The following is a 12870-nucleotide window of genomic DNA, read 5'->3' as shown; positions in this document are numbered from 1 at the left end:
TAGGCCTCATTTTAGTTCTCTAACTCTCAGCACATGTGCAAGTGAGCAAATGGATGAGATTTCAAAGGTGCCTCACAATCTGTGAAGTTTACCTAGTAGAATATTACTGGCTTAAGCTTGTTAAGTGTTTTAATCAAGCTTCTCACCTCTACAGCACAAAGGCTTTCAGAAGTTGCCAAAATGGGTGATCTGGACGATGATACCACTATCTTTTCAACACTGAAATCTTTCAAGAGCTTAATCTCCCGTCCAGACCGCTCTTTGCTTGAGCCTGAGCCTGCTTATGGCAGAAGTGACCTTCAGAAGCTGTACACCCAAAGAGTGGAGGTTAGTCACAACTCCTCTGCCCTCACTGGATTTCTGTATACCCAAAGAGTGTAGGTTAGTCGCCAATAGGGCTGAAATCATTCCTTGAGAAAGTTGAGTAACTTACTTACTAAAATTAATTGATGCACATTCTTGAAACTTCTTTTAATCCAAATAACTGTCCACGATATACCTACGCCCCATCGTGCCTTGAGTGAAATATGTGCAAAGCATTAATCATGCCAAAAATGGATTCAGTTGATTAAACTCCCAACATCCAGTACATTTCATACCAGTAAGGTCGAGTGTGTTCTAGTGAAGACTACAGATGAATGTTTACTTAAAAACAGACACAATCCAGAGTCAGAACAGAGACATTAAATTTGACATATTTTGGTCTATGCATTAGGCATTATAGTAAATGGACTTGAGTAAGTTGTTACATTTTGTATTTTGAATAAATTATTGAATTGAATGAATGAATATAGACTATGTAACCACCTTTCGTACATTGAGGAAGTAAAACTGCTGTGTTGTGAGAAATCTAGCTATTGTTTTCAAAAGCGTTCAGCTTTCACACAAATGTTGAGGCCCCCTTAGTGTAGCGTAAAGGTTAACGGGAGAAGCAAATGGTAAATTACTTAGTTTGAACGGGTTTATATTTTTCATGTGTTTAATGTTTTTATTGTTTTCCATTCATACCAGCAATCACTTAGCATCTCTAAACATAATTTTGAAGAAGCTGGTGTAATGATTCTGTTAACAAATGGATGTTCCGCACAAATCATGAAAAATAAAAAGGTCACATGAAAAAATCATACCTATTTACCTATTTTAAAATAATTTGAAATTGATTAGTTTTTGTTTACTTGCATTTCAGAAGATGTTTTTTATTTTTTTATTTATTTATTTTTTATTTTTTTAAAGCCAAGATGTAATATGACACTTAAATACACTGTTAGGTTTTGTTTTGACAGATATTGTATGTAGTTTAAGCAATAAAAATGTTAATTTTTCTGAACTAGAATCCTATTAGTTGCTCATTTTAAGAGATCTCTTATTTTAAATATTTACTATTGCTTTTTAATTAAGCAACAGTTTTTCTTATCTGATAGATCATTTTATTAATCAAGTACTCTATTGCTGCAGCTCTAGTCACAACCCATTTACATTTATGGTGTTTGGTTCAGAGAAACTTGCATATTTATCAATATGACAGTAGGTGTGTGTGCTGAGAATCAAACCCATGACTTTGGTGTTATTAGTGACGTACTCTGCTTTACCGGGTGAGCTACAGGAGTGCAAATCCCTCATTCTTCACTGTATTTCTGTACTTAATAATTACCCAGAGATCAGCTTGAGCTGTAGAACTAATGAATATTTAGTGAAAATGAAAAACCATATCAGCCGTTTCCCATTTTTTGTGTAGTTAGTTTTTAATTTTTTTTACATTAAAATGATTTATTTAGATTTAGTTCATGCACACATACATTTAGAAATATCTGCAATAATGCTTTATATTATTACTTTTATTTTGTTGTGTGTAGTACTGAAATCAATTTGTGGCAGCAGAGATAATGGTTTTTCTGAATTTAAATTTAAGAATATAGCCTAATAAATGATGGAAAAGCTTTTTTTAATAGAGGACGAATGACAATGTCATAGCATCTTAAAGAGATTTTTACAAAAGTGTCATTTTTTCCATTGCAATGATTCAATTGATTACTAGTAATAGATTAATTTAATAATCACTGAAAAAATTGTAAAGGTATATAAAAACCTGAGTGTATAAAGTACCTTAACATCCCCCCCCCCCCGACATTTTCATATGCCAGTTAAGTAGACATTGCCCAACCCTAATCCCCACTCTAAAACTGTGATGACATTCAAAGCCAAAGAATCTTTATAATATTTAGATTACCAGTATAACACCTGAAGTGAAAAGACTCCCAGCATGTTGATGACTTGACCTTGACACTGACCCTCTCATGCGTTGTCATCATTTGGTGTCCTGCAGATGGAAGAGGCAGCAGAACGAATCCGCTCCCACACCAGTCTCCTACAGCTCACGCAGGAGAAGCAGCAGATGGAGCTCAGTCACAAAAGAGCACGCATAGAGCTGGAGAAAGAGGCTCACATCAGCTCCAGGGACTTGCAGGTGAATGGCACTTCCTACAAAGTGGGTTTTTTCTTTTTAAATGGTGTGAGGGGTCACAGAGTTCCCATATCTGAAACTTTCCCACTCTACTTTGCAGTTCTCTTTGCAATTTTCTAGAGGTAGTGCCATGGTCAGAGAACAATGGATCAAGAGTTCATGGTTTTGACATCAGCTGTTGGTTATTTCTGGTGTGTCCTTGTGCACTTAATATTGCTTCAAGGTGGCTGTCAGGCATCAAGAGCTGCTTTGGTCAAAGTATGAGCTAGATTGAAAAGAAAATTATGAATTAAAATGAACTTGCAAATCCTGTATGGACAAGGACTGTACAATGTTGTATTGTTTGAACACACACAGATCTAAATTTGAGGTAAAGTGTGCACAAGAGATTGAAATGGAACACTTCTATGGTGTATATTTAAGTTTCTGTGCTTCAGTGTGTGTGTAGTTTAATTGTGGCGTTTTTGAATTTATCGTAAGTGCCCAAATTTTGGATTGACCTTGTTAACCTTTTTCATTAATCATACATTGTGGTTCATTTTCCTGTGTTTTATTTATTTATTTTTAATAAACAGAGGCAAGTTGACAGGAACCAGGACTTGCTGTCAAAGATCAGGCGTCTAGAGGAAAACGAGGAGAAAGCAGCCCATACTCTTAATGAACAGATGGAAAACAACAAGGCCCTAAAGCAGAATCTTGAGGAATTCCACAAGCAAGCCACTGACAAGGACAACAAGCTTGAAGAGGCCAACCAGGTATACAGGGAGAGTGGAAAAGGAGGAGGTGCTAATGACCTTTAACTAATAATGAGCTCATTACGAGTTCTGTTGCTGTGTGTGTGTCTGTCTGTCTGTCCGTCCTAGATGATCAGTGAACTGAAGGGTGAATTGCGAACACTAAACCAGCAGCTACAGATTCAGGAATCCAAATTCTCCACACAGAACTTGGAGAACCAGGCCTTTCAAGAACAGCTAGAGATGCAGCGCAAGTATGAATAAAGACCATCACCTGTCTGCTGGGTGTATTCTCACATATTAAATCTTGTTATAACTGCATCTTCATGTTGTCATATTTCTTGTTACATTTGACCCCAACAGGAAGTACCAGGAGGTCAGTCAAAAGTACCAGAATTTACAATCATCTCAAATGTCCAACGCAGACAGCGACCTAAAGATAAAGGTCAGTATGACCTTTTTTGAAAACAGTCACATTACTGAAGTCAGTTTTTATTTGATGTGTCAGTAGTAAGTGCAGTTTTGATGTGTTTTAAAAGAATTCCTATATCTTTGTGGTTATGCATTAGGGTGTTTTGTCTTTCTCTGTCTGTAGGAACTGAAGAGACGTCTGGCTCTCCAGGAGCAGGACTCTATCATTGTAAAGAATATGAAGAGTGAGGTGGCAAGGATGCCGGAGCTAGAGCGAGAGCTCAAACGTCTTCAGGAGGAGAACTCGTATCTCAAGTACCTGTCCCAGTTTTAAACAATATGTGCTGCTTTGCTCATAACATATTCATGCTTGCAGATTATTACCTCCAAATTATGTAATAATTGTTTCGTAACTTACAATCCTAGAAAACTGCTTTTATGTTTTGAAATATTTACTTACTACTTGTGTTCTCAGGCTCAAGCAATAGGCTTATGTTAGTCCTAGGCCTGTAGCCTAGTCTTTGTTTTGAGACCATGTTTTTTATTGTTTGCTTGTTTTTAATGGGAGGGAGGAAAACATACTGAAATACCGTTGCTCAGAATTGTCTTAATATTAATTTAAAGCTATTATGCTCAAATTTCTAATATAGTATAATCACTAGTGTAGAAGATATCACTACCAATATGATGCCTTATACATTTAAAATTACTACTGCAGCAGATATTTCTGCCAATATGATGTTGGGACTGCTAGGTTATATTGCCAGTGGAGAAATGTGTGGTTCTTCTCATGTCAGACAAGTTTATTGTGATGTTCTGTGGAAAGAGCTGCTAATTTCTTTTATAGTTTTTAGGGGCTACTTCTTCCAGACATGGAATTTATGGGCTAACATGATTGGTCTAGATAATATGCAAAGGTTCAGAAGAACATGTGCTTGATTATACATTGGCTAGTGGTTGTGTGAAGATCTTCATGTTGGTGGAGATATACTTGTGCTAATAGCATGATCAGACTATCTGCCACACAATACATCATCTGACACCAATACAAAGGGTAGGTATTGGAAACATTCTATGCAGGAGAAGTGTTCTTCTCAAGGACTGATATGTACTTCACATGTTGCCCATTCTTGGCTCTAAGAACTTCCTTAGGCTGCAAAGTTTCTTTATGGTCAGATATGATGGTTAATATAGTGGAGCCTCTGGATCGGTCTAAGGAGTCTGTTGGGTTCATGCACCTTCTTGTACCCAACAAGGTCGAGCTTATTTCTAACCAAATACTGATTCTACATGGTGTCTGCCTGTACTTGGAGCCTCCCTTTTACTAAGGAGCAGGCTAGATAACAGGCCTGTGTCTGTCACTTCATTGTGAAGTGATACTGATGGGGACACAGGACAATTGTGTTTGCGTTTTCGGCTTTATTTTTTCAGCCCCTTGTTTTGCAAGGAGCCCTGTTCGCGCATGTGTGTGCGCAGCGCACGCTTGTTTGTCTTCAATTTGCCTCTTCCCCAAACACTTTTTCAAGGTTTAAATTTGAGTCATGTCTAGTCTGAGTTTACCTTTAACCACCACCTTATAACTGTTTATTTTGCCAGCAACTTCATTCCCATCTTTTTTTCCTTGTTCAGGGAGACGCAGGAGAACAACAGTCTGCTGAAAGAGGAGACGGAGGGGTTAAGGAGAAAGCTGGGGAGAATGGAGAAGGTGCTAGAAGAGAAGCTGAAACTGGAGCTGGAGAAAGAGGTAAAATAAGGAGTAAACACACATGCAAGTGCAGGTGCCATCTGTTCACAACATTTTACCAACTGTTTTTTTGTTTTTTGTTACGCTGAGGTCATAATCTTCTTTACACTGTATAGCTACGGCAGGATTTCATTGTTAACATTTGCAAGAAAGGTGTTTACAAAAAGGTTTAAACTTGAATCTATTTTTTTTTTTGCCACATCTTAGCCCAATTTATTTATTCCTGAAATAAATAAAAATGTTCAGAATGTTTGGCCCTGTAGTGAACTTGGTTACCTATAATTATGCACTTGGAGTGAGAAGGAATTTGTGTAAGTATGAAATTTGGTAAGCACCCCATAGGGAGTACTAAAATATCAGCACAACATCATAAAACTGATGCTGTGAAATCAGCTGTTTGAGGGAAGTTGCTCATGGATTGAGATTGGAATCATGATAGCAGTGAACTTCCATGAGGGGAAACTCATATTTAAGGTTCTTGCTTCTGAGGTAGTTTTTGATTAGCATGAGTGGGAATATGAGAAGCCCTTATAACAAACACTTTTGAGTTTTTTACCCCAGTTTTTTTGTACTTTGACCTTTTGTTTATACCATTATCAATGATGGACAGATTATGCCCTATAACCTGCTAATATGACCTATAACCTAGTCAGCCCAATGTTGGCATGAAACCCCAAGTAGGTCTGCTGGTTAGCTGTTTGGTAAGGCAACAGTGTAGCTACACTTGTTAACTCAGCATATTTCAAAGATCTTCTAAGATCCAAGATTAATTTTTTAAAGTATTTTTTGTGTTACTTGCCTCGGCCATCATCCAAGTGAGGTAACATCAAAATGTTGTCTTACTGCGGCAGAAATTGGTAATGTTTTAATTTCATTCAAAATATTCAAAAATGTATGCCAATTTTGAATTCCTTTACCAGTGGTTGTGAATACCTATAGTTTAAAAATGTGGGTTGACCCATTATTGTGCAGAATATGGAAAGTTGAAAATGACCAGAGGTGGCAGGCAGTCTACCGTAGCAAATGTAAATTTGGGCGCATTGAATCCAACATTTAGGTAGACAGGATAAAAAGCACAAGTTGTTTGCCTAAAATTAACTGTGGCAGGAAAAATGCTGTGCTAGAGGCCAGCCAATTATAGCATTACTAAAATTTATACTGTCTGCAGATTATATATTACAATTGTAATATCTCTTGCGATTGATTAAAACACATTGTTGAATCCTTAGTGTTTGGTTAAAGACTGTTTGTTTTGTATTATTCTGACCAAAATTTTGTTTGTTTGGATCATGTAAAACCTGTAATTCATCAAAACTCTTATAATTGTAATGTTAGAGGACCCTTTCTATATAGCAGACCTTAGCCAATACCATTTTAAATGATTAACACAGCTCTTTTGCCTTAAAGCCAAGATATTCTTTAAAGGAATACCTTGAAGAAACATGTTAATATGGGTAATAACAAATGGAAGCTAATAGCCACTAATTGGCAAAAAGTCATTTTCCTAGTGCTTATTCTAGACTGAATGGTTAGCATAATTAGCATTTTGACAGAGCTAGCCTATAACTTCTAGCCTATAACTGAGCACTGATATCTCCTCCCCCCCCCCAATCTCCCAATTTTCATAGAAATTACAGCAGGAACTGCAATCTTGGGAGAATATTGGTCAGACCCCAGGTCTAAACATAAGGTAAGCAACAAAATATTCTTTTCAATTGAGTCTGGTAGAGAAATATTTACAGGCTTTCTTGCATAGGTTGGCAAAACATGACCACTAGAGGGTATCATGGTCAAAAAAAAACATTTCTTTATTTGTTTGCACCTTTACACCCCTAAAGCAGGAGTCTATTGTATATGCGTTTACCAGTGTGTTCGGTGTGGTAGTTGAGTTCTTTCAACACCCTGGCTTTTTGTTTATGTTGGAGTCATCTTATTTCTAGCAAACATAAAAAATCCATATTTGACTTGGTACAGGTTATCAAATGCATTAGTATGTGTTTGCTGTGTTTTCTCTGTGTTGGACATTATTTTTTTACATGCAGTCTTTTCACTGACTTTTAGAATAGAAAGATATTGTAGAATGTATAGAGTACATAGTTTGTACATTTTTGCTATCTGTATTTATACACAGTGTAAAGTCCTGGGATTTGAGCTTTTTAAACTTTTTTGTTCACGTTATTTAATGTTAGTACATTTTATGGACAAAAGTATTAGGGCACACCTGTTAATCACAGAATTTGTGTTTCTTTCAAGTGTATAAAGATCAGTCTGCCTTTACAAACATTTGTGAAAGAATAGGTCATTCTAAAGACATTACTGAATTCGAGTGTGGTACTGTAGTAAGATGCCACCATCGCACGAAGTCAGTTTGTGAAATTTCTTCTCTCCTAGATATTCCATGATCAACTGTGAGTGGTATGATTTGAAAAGTGGGAGTGTTTAGAAACCACAGCAACTCTGCCACAAAGTGGCAGGCCACGTAAAGTTGTAAAGTGGGGCCGCAGAGTGCTGTGGCACATGGTGCACAAAAGGCCCTAAGGCTCTGCTGACTCAGTAACTGCAGAGTTCCAAACCTCTTCTAGCATTAACATCAGCGCACATAATGTACACCAGGGGCTTCATAGCATGGGTTTCCATGGATTTGGTGGAAGCGGGATAATGTTATGGGGTTAGCCTGGGCCCCTTAGTTCCAGTGAAGGGAACTCCTTACTGCTTCAGCATACCAAGACATTTTGGACAATTGTATGCTCCCAACTTTGTGGCAACAGTTTAGGAAAGGCCCTTTTCTGTTCCTTCCTGCATATGCCCTAGTGCACAAAGCAAGGTCCATAAAGGCATGGTTGAATGAGTTTTGTGTATAAGAACATGACTGACCTGCAAAGAATTCTGGCCTCAGCCTTGTCGAAGCACCTTTTAGGATGAACTAGAACGGAGATTGCCAGCCAGCCCCCCTCCCCCAATCCAGCATATGTGTCTGACCTCACAAATGCTCTTTGGGGCAAAAAATCCATCTCCCCAGAAGAGTGAAAGCTATTATATCTGCAAAGGTGGCAGGGGGAAGTCTATATTAATGCCTATGTATTTAGAATAGGATGTCATAAAAGCTCCTGTAGGTGTCTCAGTTCTTTTGTCCATATAGTGAAGCTGTGTTACTCGACAGTACATCATGCACCAGATAATGAAGTTGATATCATTTTTATCGTATGTGTGGTTTATACTTGAGTGGTGGATAGTCTCATTATATTTGTATTCACTGATTTATGAGGTTCCTCACAAAGTAATGGCAAAGTTTTTATTTTACCTAGTTTTTCCACTGTACACCCCTAATTTAGTTTAAAAGCCTTGACCTCTGTTGTAAGGGTACAAAATATGGGCAAAATTAAGCCTTTATTGCCACATTTTGAGATTGCAGTGTACCTTGCAGTATATTAAAAAGCACTGGAAAATTCTTTATGTATCATGGGTAAAAATTCGCAATGTTTCGTTGAAATGTTTTGTTCATTGGATTACAAACGTTTTTGTATGAAGTGTTTTTTTGCATATTGCAGCAATATCAATATTACAATGCCCATTATTGCAATAACATTGTGCAGACATAGTCTGGTGTACAGATTTTAGTAAAGTGCCCACTGAAGATACAAGGCTAACAGCTAACAAGGAAAAATTAAATTATTTAAAGTATTTGGTGCTCTTTGTGATTATTTTGGTGTGCAGGATATGGAAAGGGGATAATGAGATTTGCTTACTTGTTGGCGACACTTGTCTGCAGTTGAAAACTAAAGAAATTAAATTTGGATGTTAGAATATCTTGACTTAGCCTGGTATCAGTAGCCAATTGTTTAGAGATTTTTAGTGAGCTATTTCTTTAAATCACTTGTATCATGGAAAACTGAATTTCTAATGCTTTATTGAAATGAAGAATTATAAATATTGTTTACATATTATTTGCCAAACACCATTCGCTCCCCAGTACATAAATGGAGCTGCAAAAACAGTTGTTTTGAAATGACTGTTTCTCTGATGTCATGAGGGCAACCATTTACATACAGGCCTTTTCGGCCTACAGCAGTTTAGCCCCGTCCACTTATATTGCAGTTTTCAGGCATGTTGCAACTCTGAGTGCTTTTTAAACAAAGCACAATGCAGGGCAGCCAACCAGAACAGAGCTCATTTATCTTTTTTTATCTTTTTTTATCTTTTATATTCTTGGCAATTGGAAAATTGATGTGTAAAAATGAATTATGACTGTTTTCAAAACATAAAGCCACACAAATGTAAGTGGACATCAAGGAAAAAAATAAGAGATGAATGCAGCATATAGGGCCTTTTTAACATCCTCTCTAAGAATAGCAGTGCTTACAAACTTCAAATGCCCCTATATTCATTGTCATTGGATGTAATATTTCTTATCTGGTTGGGAGCCTTACTTTCCTAATAGACTAAACTGTTCATGCTTTCCCTCTTCTGTCTTTAGAAGAATTTACAGCCTTTCAGGAAAGATTAATTCTCTGAAATGGAGATGGATACATGCATGTGTGCATGCAAAAATGTGTAATATGCATAAACGTTCTTTAGTTGTAACTGTCTTCCTTATTCAAATGAAACACAAATGAACTGCATACCAGCATGATAATGTGCTAGAAGTGGCCTGTGACGTGTTCTTGCCAGCATGGAGAATGCAGGATGCGGGGCCTGTTTAGACATGCAAGTCAGGCCCTAACCTCATGGTGTCTGAATCATGCTGGAGCCTGATTTGCACAATTACACTTGATGAGTCAAGGAAACAATTATTCTAATTCTAATCTAGTAAAGTTATTTAGTTGTATAAGTAAATTGCCAAGTGGTAATGGGACTGAGCTTCTGTTGAAGTCTCCCAAGTCACCAGTAGGATAATACAAGACAAGATGGATACATGCATACATGATGACACTTGCCTAATACGACTAGAGTCTAAGATTATTCATTATCCTTGTCAGATTGGCTCTAACACTGTTACCTGCCAAAAGACAACAATGATATCCATTAATTATTTATTAGTGAGTCATCGAAGCCAGTATCCGTGCTTGTTTTTATACTGCCACTAAATTGCACTGTTCTCGTCACATGGTTTAAACTCCAGTTTGTGAGCTTGCTTCTTCGACTTTTGTTGCTGGCTTTGGTAGATTTGTGATAGTAATATAGTATTGACGTCGACTCTCACTTGTTTTAAGCTATTAAACAATGATGGATTCTTTTGTTTCTTTGTGGTTGACCGTTAAAAACATGGGTAACATCGAGTTAATTAGCTTGGGGAGTGGCAGGTAGGCTCCAGCTCTGGGTTTTCATTAGACTTTTCATTAGCTTCAATGGGACCTGGACATGAGCCATCGGGTACCCGGCGAGCCCTCCGCTTATCACCAGGGCACGCTGGCGGGCTTGCTGACATTTGAATTCTCCTGCACATTCACACTGGAAACATACATTTTGTGGGTTATATCAGGACTGTTCTGTTGTCTCCTCTTATCTTGGTGGATACACTTGTCCACTTCATTAAATATAAATCTGGTAAAACTAATATGGAATTAAAGTAGTACAAAAGACTTTTGTTTTGTTTTTTCCCTGCATAAATACTTGCTGGACTTTGCAGTGTGTCCTAACGGATACTTAGTTAAATTTAGGTCTATTATTGTAAAGTTGTGTTTGTTCATGGTTCATGATGATGATGATGATGATGATTTAAATGGTTGGCACCTAGATTGCTGTTTCATGTGTTTCTTAGTAGAATGTTGTTTTGGAACTCCTTAACAGAAAACATGTATTTTTCCTAATAGGAAGCCAGAGGACTTGTCAAGGGAAGTGATACAAATTCAACAGAGAGAGCTGAATCTTAAACAACAGAACTACACACTCACCAGCAAGTAAGGAAAATGCGTTCATGCACACGGCTACGGAATTTGTTACCACATTTCCAAAGTCATTCTTTGTTGTCTACAAAAAATGAAGGTTGTGTATATATGACTTCAATAATGGATCTTTCTCCTTTAGTCAGGTTTTTTCCCCCCTCAGGGTGTTAAGAACCTGTGTTCTTAATGCAGATGTTTGTTTTTAAAATGCATTAACAGTTAATGCACTTTGGCTTAATTAACAGTACAATACTGATTGGTAGGGCTACATATGAAAAATGTTGTGCATTTTATTGTAAAGCTGGCAGGCATTTCCTCTGAATGCAAATAAATGCTCCTGTTTATGGAAAAAAGTAATTAGACTACTAATTAGCCAAATTCATTTGCATTCATGTCCTCATCGGTTACAAGGATGTTAGCTGTTGAATTTTAGGAATTACAAAATTGACTACCATCTTGGCTGTGGTTGTGAGAGAAAAAAAAATCCTGATCCCTTTGCCATAACTTTCTAAGCAAGTATTAAAATGTTAGCATAATTCACTTGTGAATAGCTGACCAGTGGTATTGTCCACTAGTTGCAAGCTAACTGGACTCTTTGCCTCCTGTTTGTGGAGCATAGTAGCAAGGATAACATCAGTTACATGAATAATTCTATGACATGTCAAAAGTAGTAGGATTTTGATTCCTGCATCACATCAGACCCCTGTGTAGAAAATTACATGACAGTTGCAACATTTATTTATCTATCTATTTATTTATTTATTTATTTATTTTTGCATGCAAAAAACTGAAGTTTATGCTTTATCAATGAAAAGAGGCGTTCATGTCTAGAGGAAATGGAACTAAAACCTTATAAATTCATATCTGTAATACTGTCACTGTGAATCAGACCATACATGAACATTAGTGGTCAGCTCGGGGCATATCTTGTTGCTCGAATGCTGGAGTGAAATGGAACTCGGTCATCTCTCTCTAATGAGGTCAAAACTCTCTTAGCACAAAGATATTTGCTAATTACGAATCATGTTTTGTTGAAAAACATCATAGTAATATGGCTACGGTTATTACATTCAACAGCTCTTTAAAGAAGTTTGTGCTTTATGTCCTGTATGTTTCCCAGTCATAATCTCTTTTTATTTTTCCCTGTGAGATGGAGTTTCTTCTGAAATGGAACTCTAAGCCAGTGTTGTCATGGAGACCACTGCTATTTGCTGAATCATTTATGTTCAGTGTTTTGAACTCATGTTGGTAGAAGTGCTGATCACTAATCTATACACCTGTTAAAGTAAAAAACAAAAAAAAACAAAAAAAAAAACCAACTGAGGCATGGGTTTGATCTTTTTTTTTTTGTACCACCATACTTGGAAACAGTTGCCATGGCTGGTATTAATCTAAACTTTGCTTTAATACTGTAAACTTTTTTTTCCCTCCTAGCTGTGTAGCTGTTGTACAAAAAATGTGCATACACCCTGATCAGCTATAGCATTAAAACCACCTGCATAATATTGTGTAGGTCCTCCTCATGCTGATAAAACAGCTCTGACCCACTGATGCATGAACTTCACAAGACCTCTGATTCCTTTAGGTCTTGTTGCAAGGTGGGGTCTCCATGGATCAGACTTGTTTTTCCAGCACAAA

General features: G+C 37.1%; 1 protein-coding gene across 1 annotated transcript in view; it reads left to right on the top strand.

Moving 5' to 3' along the window:
- mad1l1 (mitotic arrest deficient 1 like 1) overlaps window positions 1-12870 on the top strand; it is a 56128-nt gene that overhangs the window by 1246 nt on the left and 42012 nt on the right. Inside the window, exons 2-10 of the mRNA XM_027006178.2 lie at window positions 155-327; window positions 2324-2464; window positions 3037-3216; window positions 3325-3449; window positions 3559-3640; window positions 3791-3921; window positions 5236-5350; window positions 6979-7040; window positions 11161-11247. Coding sequence (XP_026861979.2) covers window positions 181-327; window positions 2324-2464; window positions 3037-3216; window positions 3325-3449; window positions 3559-3640; window positions 3791-3921; window positions 5236-5350; window positions 6979-7040; window positions 11161-11247 — 1070 coding nt within the window. The 5' untranslated portion in view covers window positions 155-180. The remainder of the gene's footprint in view (window positions 1-154; window positions 328-2323; window positions 2465-3036; window positions 3217-3324; window positions 3450-3558; window positions 3641-3790; window positions 3922-5235; window positions 5351-6978; window positions 7041-11160; window positions 11248-12870) is intronic.

The sequence above is a fragment of the Electrophorus electricus genome, chromosome 16 (assembly GCF_013358815.1).
Source record: "Electrophorus electricus isolate fEleEle1 chromosome 16, fEleEle1.pri, whole genome shotgun sequence".
Lineage (NCBI taxonomy): Eukaryota > Metazoa > Chordata > Actinopteri > Gymnotiformes > Gymnotidae > Electrophorus > Electrophorus electricus.
This window is presented reverse-complemented; position numbering and strand designations above follow the sequence as displayed.